This window comes from Cheilinus undulatus, linkage group 19, assembly GCF_018320785.1.
Source record: "Cheilinus undulatus linkage group 19, ASM1832078v1, whole genome shotgun sequence".
NCBI lineage: Eukaryota > Metazoa > Chordata > Actinopteri > Labriformes > Labridae > Cheilinus > Cheilinus undulatus.
The window spans coordinates 19,421,658-19,447,655 of NC_054883.1; the positions used below are offsets into that span (position 1 = coordinate 19,421,658).

General features: G+C 39.5%; 1 protein-coding gene across 1 annotated transcript; it reads left to right on the forward strand.

Annotated features, from left to right (window-relative positions):
* On the forward strand, positions 1–25,701 carry pde1ca (phosphodiesterase 1C, calmodulin-dependent a). Its single transcript, XM_041814226.1, has 17 exons — positions 1–281; positions 12,992–13,042; positions 13,144–13,303; positions 13,420–13,533; positions 13,971–14,150; positions 14,768–14,834; positions 16,185–16,301; positions 17,068–17,208; positions 17,308–17,408; positions 17,603–17,731; positions 18,344–18,445; positions 18,872–18,992; positions 19,321–19,402; positions 19,579–19,699; positions 20,775–20,938; positions 21,065–21,343; positions 22,811–25,701. The coding sequence occupies exons 1-17, from the start codon at positions 197–199 to the stop codon at positions 22,969–22,971; spliced, it is 2,175 nt and encodes a 724-aa protein (XP_041670160.1). The 5' UTR covers positions 1–196; the 3' UTR covers positions 22,972–25,701.
* The last annotated feature ends 297 nt before the right edge of the window (positions 25,702–25,998 follow it).

A 25,998-nucleotide genomic window follows, 5' to 3' on the forward strand; every position in this document is an offset into this window, starting at 1 on the left:
GCTTTTTTCCTGAACACGACTGCCAGAGCTACACTGCACCTCCAGCCTCCAGCGGGACTAAAAACACTGCCACGGTAACAGCCACTCTGGGGGGGGGGAACAGCCTCTGGGTTCACTACTCTCCTGGGAAACGTTGTTCAGCTCTCCACACTCATCTACAGACAGACAGAAAACAGAGAACGTTTCAGGAGCTGCAATGACAGAGCGGACGACTAAAAAACAGGGATTTAAAAAGTGTCGGAGTGCCACTTTCAGCATTGATGGCTTCAGCTTCACCATCGGTAGGAGACTCTGTTGCATTGTGGTATGATGTCTGTATGTTTTAATGTGTTTGTGTTTCAGGGATATTGCTCTCTACTGTGCAGCTGAACAGATGGTTCTCTTGACTTAAGATTTATTGTGTTTGAATTGGAGACAATCACAGTAGATCATTTTCCTCCATGTGGCATGTATAAGAAGAGTAAATCATGTGTGAAAAGAACTGTTTTAACTGTACTGTATGGAGGCTTTAACACACCAATGCATCTCAATATTTTCATACCGAAGAATTTCACCCATCCATTTCCTCTCCTCTAGTTCTGATCAAATTCTGTCTTTTTAAGGTTTAGTGCAGGAAAAAAAATAGCTAACAATTGGCATAATAAACAATGAGTAAAGTTTAATAACATTCAGCAGGCATCCTGGGCGCTTTTATGGTGTTAAAGTCATGGACAACTAAGAAAATTGATCAAAAATGGCCTATAGAGATGTTTTTATGAAAACATTTTGTTGGTATACACCAAAAAGTGAAATCTTGTGGTTCTTAAGGCTGGAATTGTAAAGTTTAATGCTTTAAACTGTTTATAACTTTCACACTCATTGAGGTGCCCCCTAGCGGACAAAACAAAAGACTTCCTTCTGCTGTAGAGAAGTGAACAGTCTCTGTTGTCACCTATTGGCCACCTGCCCATTATACTAACAGAGGTTGTAATGACATTGCATTCAAATATATGTACAAGATCCTGGAGTGTTTCCGTGGGAATTTGTGCCCATTCATTCTGTAGAGCTTTTATGAGGTCAGGCACTGATGTTGGATGAGAAGGCTCGCAATCTCCATTCCAGTTAATCCCAAAGGTGCTTGACGGGGTTGAGGTCAAGTTCTTCAACTCATCAAACCATGTCTTTATAGTCCTCTGGGGCACAGTCATGTTGGAATAGAAAAGGCCTTCCCCAAACTGTTGCCAAAAAGTTGGAAGCATAGCATTGTCCAAAATGCTGACACATTAAGATTGTCCTTCATTGGAGATAAGGTGTCTAACCCAAACCCTGAAAAACAGCCTCATACCATTATCCCTCCTCCACCAAACTTCACAGTTGGCATAGTGCAGTCAAGCAGGTAATGTTCCGCTGGGATTTTCAAAGTAATGATTTAAAAAAATCACATTTTAAGACATATTAACTCTAATGGGATCTCCATGTCCTTCTACATCTTGTTCTCTGCTCAAATATTGTTGTTGTGAATTTCCACTAGATGCATGATGGGAAATAATCTTAAAAGGAATTGTATTCTAGTCTTGTAGTTAGTGACCACAGTCTTTGCAAAATCTCAGTCTGTGACTAAAAACTCAAGGGCTTGCTGACAGATTGTCTTCAGATATGAGAGGGTGTCAGAGGTCAGTCTTTTTACAGTCGTTTAACATTTTTAGCAAAGTCCTCTGGTGTAAGGCAGCCTTAGCTCGTTGACCCAACTCTGATTTTATGTGGTTTTCTGCTTTGTGGTTAGGCTGCTGATGTTCCTAAATGCTTCCACTTTCCAATATTATCACTTACAGGTGACTGTGGAATGTCCTGTTGGGAAATTTCACTAACTGTCTTGTTCAAAGGTAGCATCCATCACTGTACCACGCTTGACAAACATTTTCTGTGTTTGTCTGCAGGAGAAAGTGTTTCCGGCATCATTAACATTGCCAACTCTTTGTGTGCAAAATAAAACTAAAATACTTCATGGTAAAGTCGTCATGATCTGAGGGATAATTCTGTATTTGATTAATTTCCTGTTCTGTTGTGATATTCCTTGTTCCCCTCTGAGTGTTTCTTGTATGTTTCTGTTATCTTCCTTCATTGCCAGTGCTCTTATTGTGAAGTTTCCTGTTTTATTTGGTAGTTGCCTTCCTTTAAGTGTGATTCCTGTTTTCTTCCTGCCTTAGTTTCCCTCCACTCTGATTGCCCTCACCTGTTTCACCTGTGTCTCATCAGTCACACCTGTGTTCCTGAGTCTAATCCCTCCTGTGCATTAAGGTTCTGTGCTCCTCTCTGTCTTTTGTCAGCGTCAGTGTGTTTGTCAAATAGTCCTTGGGTTTTTAGAGACTTTTGTTTGATTTTTTTTTTTTTTTTTTTTTTTTGCTGACTACTGAAGTACATTTTGTTTTATAAATGTGTTTTTGCTACATCTGCACTTCTTTTCCTATTTTTTGGCCACATTGTGGCAAAACCTCTCTTTCCCCTTCAAAAGGCTTCTAACTGAAAAATCACAGGCCTCCATCTAAGAATAACATACATTCATTATAGAAAAAGAATAAAACCGTTACAAAATATTTACATCCTGTTATCTTGGGTAGTAGTTTTTAATCCTTTCATCCTTTAGAGAAAAGTCCCTACATGACGAGTCACATTCCTAATCATCGTCGCCTCTTTAAAGCCGTTTTTCTTCTTCAAAAAAATAAATAAATAAATTTTTAATCTAGTATTGTGCACAAACTGAAAAGAGCCATCCAAAAACAACACTAAATCTCAGTCAGGTGTGGGACATTTGATGCTGTAGGTCAGTGGTACTCAACCTTATTTTACCAAAGAGCCACATTGTCTAAAAATTACTTTAGTGAGAGCCACAACACAAACCGGGAATGTAAGGTAGATAATAGATCAGATCATCTGTAGTTGAAATGAAGTTAAACTGTGAATAGGTGGATAATTATGAGGTTAATGGATACAAGTGTCCATATAATGTCAGATGAAACAATATGTCTCTGATTTTTACTTCATTTTTTAATTTTATTTATCACTGACATCAGGCTAAAACCTTGTATCTCAATTTTCATGATTTTAATTTGTTTTTATAAATCAGTGCTATTGGTCACCCTTTACATCTGCCAGTGGTTTTAACCAATTTAAAAGCAATAAAATATGTCAAAATGCCTGACACCAGCATTATGAAAGTTCCACCTGGCCTAAAGTTTTTTGTTTTTTTTAAGATATTAGAATGTGCTGAGTTTGAGCTCTGAGATGCTTTTCAAAGAAAATAATGAATGATGGTTGGCTATTGGGGTATTTATGTCTCACATTTTTTTCCACTTATTATTACTTCTTTAGTTAAAGGGGGAGGGGCCTCATATTTGTCTTTGCCCTGGGCCTCCAAACGACTACAACCAGCCCTGCCTCACACCTTCAGCTCTCCAGACACATCATTTCACCCTGCCTCATTTTGGAGCTTTGGTTTTATATTTCTGCTCTTTTGACAAAATTTATGATCATTAGTGTATTAAAGGTCAAATAAAACACCCACGTTTGGACAACTTTCACTAGATATTACATTACCTCCACGTGTGATCCGTGTGTGTTATGCTCGTTGATGATGATGCACATCGGCATAATTATTACCCACACTGATGAAATCGGCAGGGGGTTATGTAAAGGGTTCCGTATCTTTCTATCTTTGTTTGTTTTTTGTTTGTTTGTATGTGTATAAGATAACTCGACAATGGAAAGTTGGATCTTCCCCAAACTTTCAGAGAATGTTGGAATAGTGACAGGGAAGAATCAATTAGATTTTGGTGATGATCTGCGCACCCGTTCATTTTTTTCTCGGACGTCGAATTTTGAACACCATAGTAATCAATGGGAGCGTGACTTCCTCGGTGGCGCTGCTTCGGCGTGGGTCTGCCACCTCAGACCGCCATTCTAGTTATCATAAGATATGGGTGTGAGAGAGCATCGGCAGGAAGTGGATGGAGAAAAAGTTAAAACGAGGAAATGGGAAGCTTTAGTTTGAACACAAGACAGCACACCTCAATGAATGAGCTTCCTGAAGACATGCAACACCCAAGGACTTCCTCTGCTCTCTTCTCTTACACATGCTCCTCCGTCAAGCGTATCCCAAAATATACAGATTTAAATTAATAAACATTTAAATTTGGAAGTTAACGCCTGTTTTCTTTGTGTGGGTAACAGATTTATTGATGTGACCTACTGTGAATCTTTATTAATGACAGTGGTCACCTTCATAAAGGGTTAGTTACGTTGTTTTTTCAAGTAGGCCTTAAAAGAGCCGCAACTGGTCACTAAAGAGCCACATGCAGCTTGAGAGCCACAGGTTGAGTATCACTGCTGTAGGTCAATCAGTGATCATGACAGGTTACTGGCTTGATCACGTGATCTGACTCAGGATCAGTAAAATGTGATGACAGAGACGTAACATCAAAATATGGAACAAGGGGCGTCCCACTCAGGACGAGCAAATTTAGCTCAACAAACAGGCTAGCATGGTTAGCATCATTGAGTTGGTGTCTCCATTGGCTTAAATAGGAACAGGGGTTGTCCAAAAATAGGACATATTAGCGTTTTTTGGGGGCCTTTGTTTAATAGGACAGCTGAAGAGAGACAGGAAATATGGGGAGAGAGAATGGGTGAAGACCTGCACCAAACACGCGGCTGGAATCAACTCCATAACCAGTGCATTAGGACTACGGCCTCTGTTCTAGGCTGAGCTACAACAATGCCCATGTTTTGTAGATTTTTGGGGACGTCCCAGCTAATATGGAATGTATGGTGTCCCTAGTAAAAATGCCAGTTTGACTTTTGTTTCCACTAGTTAGCTAATGTTACAGAATAGCAATGTCAACATGCCAACATTATTAGTGATAAAATTGTAGAAAGTTTGTTATTTATGGTGTTTCAGCTGTTTTAGCTCACAATTTTTTCAAATCAGAATGGTTTCTCCCACCTTTGTACATATGCAAGTATTCTCTGTGATTGCAATCTGTTGAATGTGTCAAATCCAGCCTTACATCCATTTTCTATACCATCCCATTGAGGGTCGTGGGGGGGCTGGAGCCTATTCCAGCTGTCATTGGGCGAGAGGCAGGACTGGCCACCAGTCAATTGCAGGGCTGGCATACAGAGGCAGACAATCAGGCGTGCTCACATTCACACATATGGCCAATTTAGAGTCACCAGTTAACCTAAGGGGCAAGTTTTTGGTGATGGAAGGAAGCCGGAGTACCTGGAGATGTGTCAGATCAAAAGAAAATATTTTCATAATTAACCTTCCTATTACAAAATTTGACTGAAAAAATATCGATTACGATGTGGAAAACTTGAGTCAGAACAACTTTTAACCATGCACCAGTTGTGATACGTCACAATTTCACCTTGATGTACTGAAAAGACTCGGCCCAGCAAGTTCGTCTCACTTAAGTAGGGCAAAGGACTAATTACTTCATAAAAGTACATTTACATACATAGTTGTGACTGAAATATGAAAAGTGTCATACTGTCCTTCTAAAAGATGATGTATTCAGTCTTCAATCGACAGCAGCGCTGTAATATCCAGTTGGCACCAGATTTATATTCACCCCTGATTTCAGGGTCAGATTAGAAGAATATAACTGTAGGTGTTGCGTTCTGGGCACGTGAGGAACACAATGGTCAGAGCAGCCAAAAAGGGCTCCTGGCTCTGTGTGGGTGTCCATGATGTTACCTAACCAACAGAGAACATGTTTGTTTATCTGAGCTGGATCTTTGCTCAAACTAGAGGGGATATGATTCATAAATATGAAAACACAGTTTTAATTCATGCGTAACATCTCGTTCTGTGTTGAAGAGTTGTCACAAAGGCTGATTTTTGAGATTTCAAAATTAAGACAACAGTTGTTGTTAAAATCCACTGTGGCTCTATCATGGTTATCCTTCTCTGGATGAGAACAATGAGAGAGACTGGCTGGTTGCACAGTAAATGAAAGACGTGGTACTTCATTGGTCCTCCAGAATAACTTGCAAGTCTTCTTCCCAAACAGGAAGCTCATCAGTTACCCCCTGATGATGTCAGTCTCAGGTAGACCAATGGTAGTCTACACCTGCTTCACCTGAGAAGTGACATGTGATAAGCTTTGTGAGGAATTTAGGTTTCATGAATAGAAAGGGATTTATAGATAGGCCATGGGACACCAGAGTTCAAATGAGTGATTGAAAAGGAAATCTTTAAACTTTAGAGCAGTGTTTTCCAACCATTTTTCCAAAAACTCAGAAACATGTTGGTCTAGTTTTAGTCCATTAAAAGTCCTCACATTTTTGTCTTCTTTTAGTCCAAGCAGGCCCGTTTCTTGCAGACTATGCATATGCATAGAACCCCAAAAGCCATTAGGGGAGAGGTTATCATGACTGTAGCCTGTTTGGCTCATGAAGTAGTAGTAGTATTAGTGGCATGTTCGTGGACCATATAATGGATTAGGAATCTCTCATAGTTTTGCAAACTAGGAGCCCCCAAAAAGCATCTTACATAGGGCCCCAACAAAGCTAGAAACAGCCCTGAGTCCAAGCATTTATTTTCTTGCCTAAATCTGGTACCAAATCATGGTACTGTGTTCTCTGCACCCTGCCATACCTGGGTCCCTGCTTTCTACAGCTGAAAGGCAGAAAAGATACAGATGCATTGTTTTTTGACAGATTTAGCCACAGTGGAAAAATATCAGGGATTTTGAGTGTCTGACCAAAACTAATTTATATTTTAGTGTAGTTTTAGTCATCTTGATGAAAACTAAACTTACTTTTTGTCAGTTTAACCCTTTTAAGTCAAGTGTATCATACTTGATGAGACCTCTATCTAATCAACATGATCAATAATTTCCTTAAAAACCTTACAGTCTGATAACTGATTTTAAAAAACGCCCTCCAGTGGATTACTTTCTGCCAGAAATGCATAATACATCAAATGTGATACAAAAATATTTATGTGAAATTTTATGGTCAATTTTCTTTTTTTTTTTTAGATTTTGGTAGAAGGTTGAATAAACATTTTAGTTCCAAAATATGAGATTTTTTTTGTCTTTTATTCAAGGTATCAGGCTTTAAAGAGATAAGTCATCAAAGATATATTTTTGGTTAGTCTTAGTCTAGTTTTTGTCATGGAATAAGAGGCTTTCGACGAACATTTTTAGTCATAATTTTAGTCAACAAAATTAACACTGGTTCATTATGGGCTAATCAGAGCGATGAAGCATATGTGGCTTTCATCATCAATTATCAGTGGAGTCACCTGGTGGCACAAACTCTTACTGAAGCTCTTCGGGAGAAAAGCAAATACATCTCTTACAGTACTCAAGTTAAAGTCCTGTTTTTAACAATGATAATTACTCAAGTAGAAGTAAAAGTATTCATAAAAATAAGTACTTGAGTAAGCATAAATAAGTACCTTATTAAAAGACTACTCAAGTAGTGAGTAACTTCATGAGTAACTTCATTGTTTGCAATTTATTCAAACATATTGCATTATAACATATTATTCAGGGGTAGTAATGTAAAAGCACTTTGTCATAAATAAAGTAGCATAACTTGCCAAAAGTAAAAGAAATAAAAAAGTTAACTTAATACATAAAGTAGCAGGCGAGTTATGTTTGTTAATCACAATTTTGGGATGAAAAGTTCAATATAATGAGAAAAAACAGACTCTTTCTCTCATAATAGTTATCTTATTTCTACATGATGATTTTAATCTCACAAACATGAATTTGTACCTTGCAGTTCTTACTTTTTAATCACATTATATTTATTACCTCTGCAACGAAGGTTATGTGATCGGCAGGGTTTGTTAGTTAGTTTGTTAGTTTGTTAGCTAGTTTGTTTGTTAGCAACATAACTCAAAAAGTTATGGACGGATTTTGTTGAAATTTTCAGGAAATGTCAGAAACAGCATAAGGAAGAACTGACTAGATTTTGGGAGTGATCTGGATCACCATCTGGATCCAGGAATTTTTTTGAAGGATTCTTTACTATTGGGAGATAGGGCTAATGGCGGAGATCTGCGCTCTCCGAGTGCTTTTCTAGTTTTATCATGTGCTAATGATTTTTGGCTCATACTTATGAAATTAATCTTATGAACTGTCCTCATTTCTGACTTTCTGACCCTTTTTATTTATTTTTCACTTTTTAGGTTATTTATGAATTTTTATCCTGATTATCACTCAACATATTTGGCAAGCCAAACTGAAACTTATTAAAACCAAAGACAACTTTGGTCCACTAGCCCCACGTTATAACCATGTTAGGTATAATCACTGATATAAGAGATATGCCACAGGCACATGATAAAAGTATCACCCACTACGTAACGTAAAATAATGGCATATAAAATCACATTTGTGGCACAGATGCAGAGGTGGTTGGACACGTGACGTTATTTATCACTGACACAACTGTGTCTTTGCAGTCTGCAAGTTAAAACAGAGATTTGAACTTATATGTTTAACTAACCAGCAGTAGTCGTTGGCTTGTTTAGCTTACTTACCATACTGTGCTTTCTTAGATTTGACCTGCTATTTTTTTAAGCTTGAGATTTCCACCATTGTAGGTAGACACATTAGGCAGCGCATTATGTGGCTGTTGTTCCCCGTCGGTTGAAAGGCAAAGAGTCTTGATGTTGGACCAGGGATGAACATGCTCCTCTGAAGGAGACGCAGGTATTACATCTTCAGCCATTATCTCCAACTGTTGACAGTTGGGGAGGGGTCACTCCTCCATTTATTCTGTGGTGCTGAGGATTTTACGTTGCGCTGCTGTGAGAGCTCAGCTGAGAGTTAAAAATACTTAATGAAAATAAGTATATAAGTATATCTGGGTTGTGTTTAGCTGCAATGCCGGCTTACTTTGCATCTGAACAGAACCCGGAGATGGTGTCGAAACAGGCCAAGAGAGGAGCAAAACATCCACGATTAAAAAGAGAGCCTTTAGTTCTTGTCTCATAACAAAGGGATGTGGTAGAGTTCTTATAAACCACTCCTATGCTGATCTACTGTATACACTGACCACCATTGCTAACTGGCCTGCAGTACAACTAAACCACGCCCAAAGTATCTGCTTCGTTCTTTTAAACTGCTGCTGGTTGGTCTGATCATTCTCTGACCTGGATCATCATTTCAGGTTGAAGCTTTACAAGATGGATATGTCTGATGACAGGCATGGAATCTGGACAGTTCCTTAGTTTTGCGAGGTTAAGCAGCAGCTACAGACCTGAAATTTTTACCCTTGAAAAGACCAGTCAGATCAGTTTGTCTTTACTTTTGCTGTTGAAAGAGCTGTTTTTTAAAATTAATCCCCCCTCCCCCCACCAACGAAACACACACACCTTATAAACTGTTTACAACTGAGAGTGCTGAACAAAAACAGCTGATGCAGAGGATGTTGTAAGCTCGTAGGGTGCTGATCCCTGGAAACACTAGACTACAGTGGTTTTGAATTGAACATGAGCGCTGCCAGTGCCAAACACACCAGCTGTGGATGCAGGCTAGACCGATTATTTCACAAACTGCTGATCTGCTGGGATTTTCAGAGAGAACCATCTCTAGGGTTTACAAAGAAAAATGAAAAAAGAGAACATACCCAATGAGGGGCCAGAATACCCTTTTGATGGAGATATCAGAGAATGATTAGACTGGTCTGAGCTGAGAGAAAGGCAATAATAACTAAATATCCACTCGCTACAGCAGGCAGAAAAGCATCTCTGAGCACAAAACATGTTGAACCTTAAATCAGACAACAACACTGGGTGTTACTCTTGTCAACTAAAAACAGGCTACAACTGAGGCTACAATTTACACAGGGTCACCAAAATGGGGCAACAGAAAAAAACACTGCCTCGACTAATGAGGCTCAATTAGTGGCAACCAGATCACTGACAACCATGGCACGTTCAAACTAATTTAAACAACTTTTCTTCCCCATTCTATACTCAGTTTGACCTTCAGTACATCATCTTTTCTGCACGATTAATGCACTGGTTAGTGCTATCTGATTGACTGGTTAAAAATTAGGTATGCATGACATTATCACCAGGGCAAATATCGATATTGATGGGTATAAAAATTTTGGCCACACCTTTGAGACTCTCAGACCATGAGAAACCAGATTCTCTGGTCTGATAAAACCAAGACTGAACTGTGTGGCCCCAATTCTAAACATTATTTTGGGAGGAAACCAGGCACTGCCCATCCCCTGCCCAAAATCCATCCCAGCAGTGAAACTTGGTGGTGGCAGCATCATGCTGTGGGGGTGTTTCTCAGCAGCAGGGACTGAGAGACTGCAGAGGCCGAATGGAACAAAGTACAGAGATGTCCTCAATGAAAACCTGATCTACAGCACTCAGGACATCAGATTGAGAGGAAGGTTCACCTTCCAACATGACAATGACCCTAAGGCCGGCCTTGCATCAGAGGACTTTGCTAAAACTTTAAAGACTCTAAAAAGACTGACATCTGAGACCCTCTCACATCTAAAGGCAATTTGTCAGTAAGCCTTTGAGTTTTTAGTCTCAGACTGAGATTTTGCAAAGGCCGGTGGTCACTAACCATAAGACAAGAATATGATCCCTTTTGAGATTTTTTTCCCATCATGCATCTGGTGGAAATTCACAACAACAATTTTTGAGCAGAGAACAAGATGTAGAAGGAGATGGAGATCGCATTTGAGTTAATATCTCTTATAATCTGATGTTTTGAAATAATTTACATCGAGTAGAAATAAAAGGAAAGTTAAACACTGAAGCAATTTGGCATGTTACTGTAACAACCGAGTAACTATCCTGGAAACACTACAGAAAAAAAGTACCACATGAAAACAAGAGTTGTCTCACCACAGAAACAAACTGATTGGGCTTTTACTTTGAAAAGCCCAGTGGCAGTTTACCGTACCTGTCATGTCAGCCTGGAATGAGCTGTCAGACAAGGCACATGGGTGCAGAGATCTGTCCGCAGCACTGAGCAGAAAAGTTTTTCAATCTCTTGAGTTCTGAGCGGACATTCAGCTGCTCTAGATTGATCTACTCTCACGTTCACATTTTGAAGCATGAAGTAAATTAATGTGCTTACGCATAACACCGGATCCCATAGGTCGTGGACGATGGTCACGTCACTGAGAAACATAATTTGCATACGAGCAGACGTAAGACTTACGACATCAAACACGTTTGATATTATTGTAACACCAAGACCAAAGAAAGACTGCCTTAAAACTGCTAAAATTGAGTCTTATGACCACCTTACACCTAACAACTGAGACAACAGGAGAGATTTTACTCCCATGATTTTACTCCGACTTTGGAATTTTGTCTGTGACTATGAAATCTGAGAAAAAGTTGTTAGATGTAAGGCCGTCTTAAGCACACAGCCAGAACTCCAGCCAGTGTATCTTAGGGACAACTCTGTGAATGTCCTGGGCCAGTCAGAACTCGGCTTGAAACTTAGCGAACCCTGTCAAACATCTCTGGAGAGACCTGAAAATCACTGTCCACCGATGGTTCCCATCCAAACTGACTGAGCTTGAGAGGATTTGCAAAGAAGAATGGCAGAATATCCCCCAAGCCAGGTGTGCAAAGCTTGTGTGTCATGTTGAAAAGACCTGAGGCTGTAATTGCTGCCAAAGGTGCTTCTACTAAGTACTGACTAAAGGGTCTGAATACTTCTTTTTTTTTTCCACCTGTTGTGATGGGGTAGTGAGTGTAGATTATTGAGACTTAATTAATACTTTCTCAGTGCACTGTAACCAAATACATAGGTTTTATGTGTTGCAGATCAGGAAATCAGGTAAGTCTGTTTGAGAAAAGAAGGCCACGGTGTACTTTTTGTGTCTATGTGTCTCAGTGTTTACAGACTGCTGTCTCCATGGAAACCAGAGGAGAAGGAAATGACTCTGACATCATTTTGACTGGTGCTAATAAGTGTGTGTGTTGTCAGTTGTTAGGGAGCTTAGCTCAGGGAGTCATTATCACTAATGAAGTGTCCTCTGTCACAGCGTAATCTGGCTGCACTTTATCTCACCCTTCTCTGTCTGATTCCAGCCTTACAACCATCCCCCTGCCTCCACTTTCCCTCCATGTCTCTATTCCCTTTTGTTAACCTTCCATTAAAACTTGAACATTTAATATGTCCTCTTCTCTTTATTGGTGAATGATGGTTGGCGCTATGGTGCCCTTCATGGGGAGCACTACAGAGTGGATACAGAGATACAAATGATAATGTTAAATGATTTTCTTTTACAGATTATGGTTGCAATCAGGCAATTTGCAAACTCCATCTGCCATCTGCTGGTTGACCACTGCACAGGTTTTAGATGGGAAGCAGTAACAGAGTGCCCATAAAAAGTATTCATCCCCATGGATGTTTTACCCCTTTATTGATTTTTTAGCAGACTCACAATTAGTGAAATGTGGATCACCTGACTGCAGTGAATGTGTCTCAAATAATTGTAGTAAGGAGTTTCAAGTTGCTGGTTAATCAGTATCCCTGGCTACCATTACACCATGAAAGCAAAAAAACACTCCAAGCAACTCAGAGGTTCTGATTCTTAGGGGGGATTATGGTCAGGCCAGGTGCACATATTTTTGTTAGAAAAGCCTAAAAAAGGGGAGCAGGTGGCCTAGTGGTTAAAGGCGCTCCCCATGTACGCGGGCGGCCTGGGTTTGAATCCAATGGGTATGTCTACCCCCCAATCTTGACCCTGTTTCTGACTCTATCCACTGTCCTCCCCTATCTAATAAAGGCACAAAAAAAGCCCAAAAATAAATCTTAAAAAAAAAAAAGCCTGAAAAAGTATATTTTGCATAATATGTGCCATTTAATGTTTGCTAGAGGAGAAAAGGGGAGATTTCAGTTTAAGTGAGAGGTCCAATAAGGCAAAGTAGTAAAAACAAGGGTGATTGGGCTCTGTGATTTAGAATACCCATTGTGCATTCTGATTCTTTTCTTTTCAGTCGCCAATGAGAGCGGGGAAGGCAAGCGCCGTCCTCTGGGTCGCTTTGCACGTGAGTTTTCTTGGGACTTTCATCATTTTTTGTCATTACCTTACAAAGACAGATACAGTGTGTCGGTATGGTTATTTTTTTTTTCTGTGGATTTTATCCAGGCTCACGGTCCCAAAATGCATTATCCACCGCTGTCACAGCCCACACTGGCATCACTGAACACAAAGGAGTTCTGTTCGACCCTCGCAGCAGTGAAGAGATCCTGGCTGATGAACTGCCGTTCCCTGACACACCAGAGGCTATGGAGAAGACCGCAATCAGGTCAGACATGCCTGGAGTTAGATTTGACAAGAACTAGTTTTTGTCTGGCTTTCTTCCCAGCTTGTGTCATAATGAAGCTGTGATGCTGATGATGATTTTGCAGCCATGTCTTGCAGGTTACGATGTCTGGTAAAGCAGCTGGAAAGAGGAGAAGCTTCTGTGGCGGACCTTAAGAAAAACCTGGAGTATGCTGCCTCAGTCCTTGAATCTTTATACATGGAGGAAACAAGGTAAATAAATCCTGTTGTAAAAGGAGGTTTGGTGGGTGGTAGTCAGGTATAAAAGGAATCAAACTCATACAAAAAGGTTGCAGACAAAAGGCATCAGACTCCCTGGATGGGTCTCAGGTAAAAAGAGAAAAAGATATAGGACTCAGTTGAAAAGGTCTCAGGAGAAAAGGCATCAGACTTCAACGAAAATGTCTTAAACAAGAAGGTCTCAGGAAAACAGGACTCAGTCGAAAAGGTCTGAAGATTGGTTCATTTTAACCATGCAAACCAAAAATTACCTAGCTTCACCTCAGCTAAGTTCTTTTAAAACAGTATGAACCAAGCCTTTGAGATAAAGTGACACATTATATCAACTCTGATCACATTTGTTCATATCTAGAAACGTCTGTACATAATTTAAATTTTGTTTTTTTAAGTGTGCGTGCACCTTCTTGCAGACGCCTGGTGGATCCAGAGGATGAGCTCAGTGATATCCAGTCAGACTCTGTGCCCTCAGAGGTCCGTGACTGGCTGGCCTCCACTTTCACCAGACAGAGAGGTCTGATCCGCCGTAACGAAGACAAGCCACGCTTCCGCAGCATCGTCCATGCAGTTCAGGCGGGCATCTTTGTGGAAAGGTTGGGTTGTTAAATTTATTTCACTCTAGCTTGTTGTTGGGGTTGTGGGGTTTATCCTTCATGTAAAGTAATCATTTATCCTTTAAGTTAATGTGATATTTGTTTTATTTCAACACTTGAAAGGCAATAATTACAATCCTACAAGAGAGACAGGGAGCAGTCATTTTAACAGTGTTACTTCTAATGATAGATCCCTAATACAAACAGAAAAACATGTATTCTTATTCATGAAAAACTCCACTGTGTACATTACAGCAAGATTATATAGACATTTTTAGATATTATTTCTCATCACATACAGTAAGACATAATCATCCTTTATGAAAACATCTGTATTTTTTAATAATCCAGCCGACACTCTCAGAACAAGAATATGACAACTGGTTGTATCTAATTTGATTATGGAACATTTTTTAATTTTAGTCATTTTATTCTATAGTGAAAGATTAATATCTAAGTAGCACAAATTATTAGATCATGTAGCTATTCATAGTATTTTCAAATTCTGCGGTCTTACTGAACCTAGTCACCATGATAAATGGGTATATGTCTGCTTGATCTGCTTTTTGTGGTACCTGTCAGTATCTGGGTGTTTGTGTATTTCCTGTCTGTAACAGAATGTACAGACGAACTTCAAACATGGCTGGCCTCAATTATCCTCCAAACGTCATCACAGTGCTGAAGGTATGAATGTGCATTTTCTATTTATATGATATAAAAACAATATACGAGGAAATACCATAAACGTATTTTCTGTTTAGTTCCAAGAAGGTGAAAAATCTTTTTATTATTATAGTTACTGTTCAGAATTTAGAGTTTTAAAACCCAATCATTGACCATACAGACTTTATGAAAACTTTGAGTGCCTGGTCCAAAAAAAGAGGTCCCAAGTCTCTTAAATGACGTGCCACAGGAATTAACAATGAAATACTGAGCATAAATTTAAAAGTCACATATTTACCTCTTTAAGACAAGTTTATATTGGTCTCAGAGGTCCCTAAAACATGCCTGTAAGGTTTGTTGCTGAAAACCACTCCAGTGTTGGATTTTTGCACATCTAAAAACCCCTCTGTTTCAGCCCTGCTCAGAATGAGCTGTTTCTGTGTCTGTGGCTTTAAATGTTAATGAGCTGTCTGACTCCGCTCCTCTCAGGAAATGGATGTGACTTAATGGCTGTGGCTGTCCTGATCTTCCTCTTAGCTGGCAGCTGAGAGGAGGATCAGGGGAAGGAGGTGTCATTTTCTTCCAAATGGGGAGGGCCAACCAAACCTGGGGGCGGGGCTAACTCCCCACATGAGGTCATGAGGGGAAAATCTGAGAACGGCTTGTCTCAACACAAATTTTCTGAAAGGTGGAGAAAGTGGGGTATGGATTTTCCTGATTCTTGGTGGAATTGTGGACATTCCAGGGGCACATATTTTTGCTAGAAAAGCCTGAAAAGTGTATTTTACATAATATGTGACCTTCAAAGCAAAACAGTTAAAAAAAAAAAAAAAAAAAGATATTGTTTAATTTTTATTGTTTTTTTTATATTTGCTACCAGTTTGGGCCACTTACACTTTTTTTTTTTTACGCCAGTTGAGGGATCAAATCTTTAAATCAATAGAATCATAAAGAAATATTTCCTTTTTTTGGCTGATGTTTCCTTTTTTATTATGAAGAGAATTAAAGTCCCTTTTGACATTTTACAATTTAATTTTTACTCTAAATGACAGTATTTCAGCAATGGTGCCATATGTATTTTTATGCTAACTTGTATTTAAAGCCTTAATTAAATATTCCATGTTAGAAAAATCTAATGTGGGGCACGTAGATGGTCATGTATGGGGGGCCTGGGTTTGAGTCTGGCCTTTGATCCTTTGCCGCATGTCTCTTCCTACTCTCGTCCTATTTCTGACTCTATCCACTGTCCTCCTCTGTCAAATAAAGGCACTAAAAAGCCCAAAAATAAATCTTAAAAAACAGAAAAGAAAAAAATCTAATGCAGTGTTACTGTATATTGAAAGTCTTGTATTTTCCATGTTTCTTTTTTAGCATGTGGACACATGGACCTTTGATGTGTTTGCACTGAATGAGGCGAGCGGGGAGCACGCTCTAAAATTCATCCTCTATGAGCTTCTCACAAGATATGACCTGATGAGTCGCTTTAAGGTAATCAGTGATCCTTAACTGCAAAGAAATGTGATTTGTTCTCAATTTATGACACTCTGGAGTTAGCAAGTCTTCATTAGCTGGACCTAGCATTACAGGAGAACTCCAACCAAACAGTTTCTGGTTTGCTTTTTAGTTAACTAGCACGGCGTTTATTCTATGCTGAATGGACAAAAGTCTAACCTTGCAAAGCAGATGGATACGCCCGTTTCCTTGTTTTTCACTGGTGAATCCATCTTGCAAAGCTCCCATATGAACCGTTTGGGCCCAGTTAGAAGGTGACAGGACCAATAAGCGACGAGGGGCAGTACTTTCAGGCGCAGCAGAGTCGTGGCGTACACAAGCAGCAGCACGAGCTGATGTAGTTATGGAGGAAGAGATTAGCGTGGATGCTGCTAAACCACCAGTTTTATCAGAACTTGACGAAACTTCTTTGTTAAAAGAAGAACAAAGAACAGCAATGAGTTGTTTTCTTTTCAAAAACCACAAAAGTTGAGTACTTACATGTCTATAATTGCCATGTTTCGCATTATTCCTCAGTAGCTATGCACGCGCAGCTTGCTAGCGGCTATGTCACGTGCTTTGTTGCTCTGATTGGCCTGTAGAGATGTGACGTTCACCCAATCATACTCTGAGGATTTTTCAAAGCCTCTCCCTTTTCTCAAACATTTCCTATTGAAGCTTTCCCGAATGAATGTGTGAAACTAAAGTTATACCACAACCGCTAACATCCACTCACCTCATCTTGGCTGCCCCTCTTCTTCAGGTTCCTGTTTCTGCCCTCATATCTTTCGCGGACTCGTTGGAGGCGGGTTACAGCAAACACAAGAATCCCTACCACAACCTGGTTCATGCTGCTGACGTCACACAGACCATCCATTACCTGCTCCTCAAGACTGGCATGGTGGTAAGTTCTGGACAGTGGAGGGTGAAACTCAGGGAAGCTGCTCTCAAAATTGATCTGACCTGTTGTGTTTATTTAAAAAATGTCTCCTCTTTCTCCCAGCACTGGCTCACTGAGCTTGAGATCTTTGCAATCATCTTTGCAGCTGCCATCCATGACTTTGAACACACAGGAACCACGAACAACTTTCACATTCAGACCAGGTAATTTTCATCCCAACAAATGCACGTGGAAGTAAAACAAAAGAGCTGACCCTTAGAGTTGCTGGACACTTATTGTATTCTTAGAAGAGTGATTATTTCTGATTTTATTGTATTAAACTTGTTTTAATTTAAATTTAAGCTCTTGGTTAAAAAAGATAAGCAGCATAATCCATGTAGCTGTGTGGGATCCACAGGTCCAACACAGCCATGCTGTATAACGACCGAGCTGTCCTGGAGAACCACCATGTCAGCGCCGCCTATCGCCTCCTCCAAGATGATGAAGAAATGAACATCTTCATCAATCTGGTGAAAGACGACTGGAGGTGAGAGGAGACAATCTGCCTCCTTAACCAACAGTTTGTTCTCAAGACTCAATTTAAAACACAGTTTTTAGGAAGGTTCATAAGAATCTGTAAAGCACAACCCCAATTCCAAAAATATTGGGACGTTGTAAATTAAAAAAGAATGAAACGATTGTCAAATCTCATATTTTAATCACAATAGAACATAAACAACACATCAGATGTTGAAAATGAGATATTTTATCATTTCATGAAAATTATTAGCACATTTTGAATGTGATGGCAGCAACACATCTCAAAAAAGTAGGGACACAAATTTTAAATAATGTGACCACAGAACAGTTTTCAATTTTGCCTCAGTCCAATTTAAATGAGCTCTGGACCAGAGAAGGCTGTTTTTCTGGATTTTGCTCTCATACAGCTTTTTCTTTGCGTGATCCAGCTTTTAACTTGCATTTGTGGATGGCAAGGTGAACTGTGTTGACAGAGAAGGATTTCTGGAAGTGTTCCTGAGAAGACAATGTGTTTTTATGGGATTTGCAAATCATTGCATTGTTTTCTTATTTACATTTTACACAACGCCCCAACTTTTTTGGACTTGAAGTTGTAGTACGAGAAACATCTCTGTTTTAGAGAACTGCGGGCTCTGGTGGTGGAGATGGTGTTGGCCACAGACATGTCATGTCACTTCCAGCAGATTAAAGCCATGAAAAGCCTCCTGCAGCAGCCTGAAGCGTAAGTCAGGGATTTTTCTCACGTTTAATCGACTTTAGTTGACATTTACCCAGTCTGTAAGCAGGCTAGAGACCTGTGTTACTACTATGCTGGGTTAGTATTTACACAGAAAGTCTTAAGTTCTTATTTTTATCATGCCATTCTAAAATCAACACTTTCCATCAAGATATGCAGCAACAATTAGAACAACCATGTGTTACTCTGTCACTGTTGTATATAAATGCTTAAATTGCTTATGATGCTTAAATACAGTCTCCAGTGGTCTTAATCAAACATCTTTGCCATGATCTGGTCAAACATACAGTAAATGTGGATTAAGCACCAAAGGAGGCTTTTGACCCTGTATTAAATGCCTTTCTGAGACTGTTCAGTTTTAAAGTATGTCTCTTTAAATGTAAATGAGCTTCTTCTCACCCCGCCCCCCAGGATTGACAAACCGAAGGCCTTATCTCTTCTGCTGCACACCGCTGATATCAGCCATCCTGCCAAACGCTGGGAGCTTCATCACTCCTGGACCTCGTCTCTGCTGGAGGAGTTCTTCAGACAGGTAGACACCAAAATCCTCCACAACAACTTCCTGTTTCACCGGCCTAACAAGCTCAGGATATTAACTGAATTCTTACCATCATGACACTGGCCTTTTCAGAGAGTGAGCTATCTATGTTCTAAGATTGACAAATTTTCAGCTGCCAGTAAATTAACTCTTCATACATCACCTGCACATATGTACTGTAGATATTCTTAAAAATGTCTTGTAGTCTCTGGCATGGACTTATTATTTTTCTAACCATATTCCTGCTCAGGTTATTATGTTTCTTAAGTGAACCTGCCTCAAACCTAATCTGACTTACCAGTGATGCTGAATTTATTCTCAGGGTGATAAAGAAGCAGAGCTTGGTCTGCCTTTCTCTCCCCTCTGTGACCGTAAATCCACCATGGTGGCCCAGTCCCAGATTGGTAAGATGATGCTGCTCAGTACAGGTTTCATTAGGACTTCCTTTACACCTATACTACAATGATTTTCAAGTCCTTACAGTGTTGGCTATTAAAGAAATCACCTTTTAAATAATTCCCTGAATAGTCAGAACCAATCAGAGGGCGAAGTGAGTGTTGATGTGCTGTGTTTCCTGCAGGATTCATCGACTTCATCGTGGAGCCAACATTTACAGTGTTGACAGAAATGATTGAGAAGATTGTGACACCACTTATTGACGAGGCGTCTCGCTCTGGACTCGCTGGATTCAGACGTTCAAGGTCAGTGTTTGTCAAAGTGAAGTTCCTAATCCCCTGGGGAATCACTAGAGGGTGCTATTGGTGACAATGAAATTTTAATACATGTATATTTAAAGTTTTTTTTCAACACTGCATGTTACAGTCTTTATTTTGTATGCCAATCTGTCAGTTTAAAATTAAACCTCACTGCTCTAGCCAATCGGAATCAAGCAGTCACTATGAGTGACATTCATCCAGGAAAGTTCCTATGCCCCTGAAAACTATCCACCTATTTAAAATTTTAAAAAGTAAAGTCTGCAATAGACTCTTAGTTTTAGTCACTTTGTACATAAAACTATATCGAGCAGTAGATCTGCAACAATAAATACATGCTAACTGAATGATTGTAGTTCACATGTTTTCCTGAATAATATTTTAGAACCTATTATTTGAAGTTCTAACTTATCAGAGTTAAAAGTCCTATAGAGACTCTGCACATTAAAAAAAAAACCCAAAGCAGTGGTTCTTCAGTAGAGCAGTGGTTCTTAGCTGGTAGGTAAGGTCCCAAAAGTGGGTATCAGAGAAGTTTTCCGTGTGTGTCTGGAAAAAAAATGGTGGATAAAGTCTATGAAGATTAAGGCTGTTCTTATTCCGATACCAGTGTAGGAAGTACATGTGATACCACTTTATAAACCACCATGCTTCACTGAGAGCACAGTTCAATGTTGGTTTCATCAGACCAGAGAATCTTGTTTCTTAAAGTCTGAGAGTCCTTCAGGGGCTTTTTTTTTTTGTTTTTTGTTTTTTTGCAAACTCCAAGTAGGCTCTCATGTGTTCAGGGATGCAGTGATTGTTGTCCTTCTGGAACTTTGCCCCATCTCCACACAGGATCTCTGGAGCTCAGCGAGACCATCTGGTTCTCGGTAACCTCTCTCACTAAAACCCTTCTCCCCGATTGCTCAATTTGCCTGGAAGACCAGCTCTTGGAAGAGTCTGCTGTGCTCTTGGGAACTTTCAGTGCAGCATAATTATTAGTGTAGCCCTCCCCAGATCTGTGCCTGTCAACAATCCCTTCCCTGAGCTTTTTGCACTTAAACTCTTGTCTGTGTCATCCCAGTGACATCAGTATTAACGGCAGTGATGGGAAGAATTCCAGTGTGAAGAGTACCAGCTCAGACGGCTGCTGCTCTTTGGCTTCAGTGGACTTCAAGAGCTTCAAGGTCACATGGAACCAGGAGATTTGCCACAACCGGGACACTTGGAAAGAACAGGCAGCCAAAGGTACACTGACTTAGTAAAATTAGTCCAGTAATCCTTCCTGTCTTTCCCTGCTAATTTTGCAAATTAACAAGCAAAACAGGCTCTAATGTTAAATACATGTGTTTGTTTTTGTGTTTGGACTGGTAGACCTGGAGGAAAACACCAAGAAGGAGGAAGAGGCCAAGGAAGACAACAAGACAGAGGGGGAGAAAGAGTCAGACGTGTCCAAATCAGGAGAGGGGGTGATGAAAACAGACATGGAGGGACAGGAGGAGGTGGAGAACATGACACCAAAGGAGGGGTCACAACCTGCAGAGGAAAAAGGAGAACATAATTCAGGAGAGGCTGCAGACAAGCTGTTAGGATCAGGGCCAGATAACGTGGATAAGAAGAAGACAGAAAGCAACACAGAGAAGCAGCAGAATGGTATGTTCCCTAACATACTTTTACCTTGAGCATATATCTCCTTAAAAACTTCATTATACACCTTTTACATATGATATAAGACAGTCTGTCCCCTAAATAAAGACTCTTTTCTTTAGATACCAAATGACAGAACTTCAGTATGTCTACACTGAGTTCCAAATTATGCAAATGATATTTTTCTATGATTTTCTTAAGTAGTCGATGGAAATGACAGTATAATTTTCAAGTCATCAACCATTACAGCATAATTCAATTTTTTTAGAGCAAACCTCCCAATGATAACTTTTTTCAAAAATAAAAAAAAACTGTTCCAAATTATTACGCACAACAGATTTTCAAAACATTTTATAGGTTGTTAAGAACTGAGAATGGTCATTTGTTGAATTTGCAGAATTAAGAGGTCATATTTACTGAAATCAAAAGCTATTTAAAGCAAAAACATCTTAACAGGCTAAGTTGCATGTTAACATAGGACACCTTCTTTGATATCACCTTCACAATTCTTGCATTCATTGAACTTGTGAGTTTTTGGAGAGTTTCTGCTTGAATTTCTATGCAAGATGCCAGAATAGCCTCCCAGAGTTGCCGTTTTGATGTGAACTGCCTCCCACCCTCATAGATCTTTTGGTTGAGGATGCTCCAAAGGTTCTCAATAGTGTTGAGGTCAGGGGAGGAGGAGGGCCACACCATGAGTTTCTCTTCTTTATGCCCATAGCAGCCAATGACACAGAGGGATTCTTTGCAGCATGAGATGGTGCATTGTCATGCATGAAGATAATTTTGCTACAGAATGCATGGTTCTTCTTTTTGTACCATGGAAGAAAGTGGTCAGTCAGAAACTCTAAGTAATTTGCAGAGGTCATTTTCAGGGACCCTAGAGGGGCCTACCAGCTCTCTCCCCATGATTTTGGCCCAAAACCTGACTACGCCACCCTCTCCTGACATTGCAGCCTTGTTGGGACATGGTGGCCATCCACGAGCCATCCACTACTCCATCCATCTGGATCATCCAGGGTTGCACGGCACTTATCAGTAAACAAGACTGAAAATGAGTCTTCATGTATTTCTGGACCCACTGCAACTGTTTCAATAACACATATTTAGTATCAAAAGGAGGTCTGCCTTTTTCAGTCCAGTCCTCACAAGTTTCTCTGACTGTGATTGCCCTGATGCAGTTCATCCAACAGAGTCAGAGTCAAACACTGGTATTTTTCAACTAAAATGCACTATGCTGTAATGTCAAAAGTGGAACTGTTGTCCACATAGTGAGTGATAGTGACATATCTACAAAAGCTCCATACATTTCCTGATATATCCACTTGAGTATTTTCAGCTACATGACTGCTTTTCTTCTTCAAGACATGTCACATGCACATAAAAATACTGAATAAGAGACACAGAAAAACTCACAACTTAACATCCTGTTTTGCTGATTTTATGTTTTGTTCCCTGTTATTGCCATTGCAGATGCTCCTCCAGACTGCCCCCTCATCCACTACTGCAAGAGACCCAGCTACTGTGCCAGCTCCTATCGGCTGGTCAGGTCAAAGGTCACTGAAATGCGCCCAATGGATGCAAGAGGTCGAGTCAGGAGACTTCAGCGCATCTCCCTGCGGCGCCGAAAGTGACCCAACAGCACAGATTGTAATAATTCACATTATCACATGATAGTCAGTCTTTTCCCAGCTGCACTTCTGTTGAATTTATTTTGTACATGTCATGTTAAAACCTTATCACCCCATCAGCTGCTGATGTCTTTACATTAACACTGTCAATGCATGGTGTTGATCAGCTCTTTATGTCCCCTCTTATTTATTTATTTATTTTTTTGCACAACAGTGTCTTGTTTATAATTTCTCTTATTATTATAGGTACACAGATAAATGTAACTGATTTATTGATGTTCTGTAGTTTGATGGCTGTACTCTCTATAAGCTTTACACTGCTCTGTTGTCTCTAACTGGTTATATGAACGTGATTAATGTTGTTTAATTTTGTGATGCTCCTTGGCAGGTAATTTCAAATCCAGGTCAACACCAAATGATGATTGTATCTTGTCAGCTAAAGTTTAGAAAACGCTCAGGAAACAGCCAGAATATGCCCGAGTACCTGCAACCCAACTTCAAAAATACCGGAATATCCCTTTAAGAAGTTACCCACTGCCATGTGCTGTGTTGTTCTCTATGTGTTGAGTTTAGAGCTGACAATACCGATGATGTCAAAACATTTAAAACATCTGACAGAATGTTTTAAGCATTGCAGTGTTTGAAGTTGTGCCTGGTTAGAGTTCTTTTGGTTGTTTTTTATAAAATGCTGAGTCAGCCTCACCTTACAATCCTGCAACAATGTGGGCGGTTCATTGCCTTCTAACTGCAGCCTGGCATAAATAGTATTTTTAAAATGCTGATAAACAGTAGTAAGAAGAAGTTACAGCGCCTATGAAAAATATTCATTTCCTTGGATGTTTTACCCTTTCATTGACTTTATACCATGGTCTTGGTGAATATTCAATTCTGATTGGCTCTGGAATTCCATTTGTGTTCATTAACTTTTGATAAAGGACACCGATCAAACTTCTCAAGTAGTTCTGGTCAAAAATTTTTTACAAATTAATGCGCAGCAGCTGTCAAAAGCTTCTGAACTTCATGGAGGCAACCGTTTTCTGCTACACATCGGACGGTTCAGGCCTCCACGTCGTCCATTAATCCCTGATAATTGGACACCTCACCAGGCATTAACCCTTATAAATCAATGAGACCAAAATGGAGCTTTTGGGCCAGACGCTATGTTCTGCATATGCCAATAACTGCAAATTACCACAAACACTCTATCCCCACTGTGAAGCACGGTGGTGGCAGCATCATGCAGTGGGGATGTTTCTCAGCAGCCTGGAATGCTTGTAAAGGAAGAGGGTAAAATGAATGGGGGACAATCTTATTCAGTCTGCATGAAAACTACAAATTGGGAGAAGTTTTGTTTTCCAGTGAGACGATGAAGCAAAGCATACAGAGAAAGCTACACAGAAATGGTTTAAAGACAACAAGGCGAATGTTCTGGAGCGGCTAAGTCAAAGCCCAGACCTCAATCTGATAGAGAATTTGTGGCTGGACTTGAAGTGCAATTTAATTTCCCATCATAAATTTAAATTCATTTAAATTTCTGTAACACTAGAATTATGAGTATCCAAGTTGCACTTTGTATTTATCACTAATTGTCTAGACATGGTAAAGGGCAAAGAATGAACATTTTGCACACTTAGTGGTCTTGTTGTATTGAGATCCTGCCGACAACACCAGTTTGATAAAGATATCTTCTATAAATCTTCCAACAGATGATAAAAGAAGACACAGGAGACTAAGATGGCTAAAGTTGAGCTGTTTAGTCTTGGCCAAAGAGAAACAGTGATATCAACACAATGTGAGGGTGAAGCCAGATTTCTAATGAAGCCCAAAATATTTCACCCTCTGAATATTTATGCAGTCACTCTACCTTACAAATTGACATTACTTTGAAGAAATCTGTTTTCACTTTGACATTAAACTTTTTTTAAAATCTAAAAAGCCAAATTATACTGACCATGATTGATTCATAAAGTTAATTAAAAGGTAAAACATCTGAGAGGGTGAACACTTTTTATCAGAACTGTAGTATTAAGAAACTTTTGGACACCTTAGCTGCTCCATTATTACTTTAATAATTATGATTTTTTAATTAAATGTAGAATCCATATTAAACAAAGAAGCACACCATCTGTTTACACTAGAGTAGGAGTGGATCTCTGAACCACCAGCACCAGGACCTGGCTTAGTGGAAAGAGGTAAAGGTAACACTGTTGAGTATTTAAATAATGTAAGAAATATTAAGAATAATTAAAATGGATCAGGGTTTTAAAAAATGAATACTTTTGGGTTTTATTACAGAGCATTTTTAAGGAAAGAGCCCAGATTAACAGTAAAACCCAGTGATTGAATAAAGAGTATTAGAAAAAGACAAGGACAACAAAACAGGAAGTGAGGATTTCGGACAAAAAAGGGGAAAAAAAATGTTAGAATTGCTCAAATCAGTGTAATGCACTTATATTAATAAAATCAAGAGCTATACATCTGCAGGTGTGTTCTTTTATTTTATGACAAAGTCATCATTATTTATAAGCCCCACTAAATCTGACTTGCACTGACAGGTTTATATTTGTACATGAGTATGAATCTTGTACAAGTGTGCAACCTGTGCCAACAATTTCAGACTCCGCATCAAGAGTCATTTTGGGCAGCTGTGTTGGTTTAGCTGTGACCTCAAAGTGCAGAGACTCTTGGAAGGAGCCCAAAACCGTTTGGCTGTGGTTCCTCTTTATCTATATGTCTATCCCATTCAGAGTCCTAAAACATCCTTTAAAGGTGAGCTAAAAGTGTCAGACATGCTTCTAAGGTGAGAGCTTGTGTCTTGCTGCAGTATGAGTCACAGCTAAAAGTAAATCTGTGACCGTTAATTAGTACAGACATGAAAAAGGTTTTAACAAACAGTGATGCAGTTACTATACATCACCAGCAGAGGTCCTCTGTTCTGTTATCAATACAATGACAGTAGAGATGATCATTTTTCAAAGTTCAACACTGTTGAATGTGGTATTATATTTTAAGGACAGAGTTATAATTGAG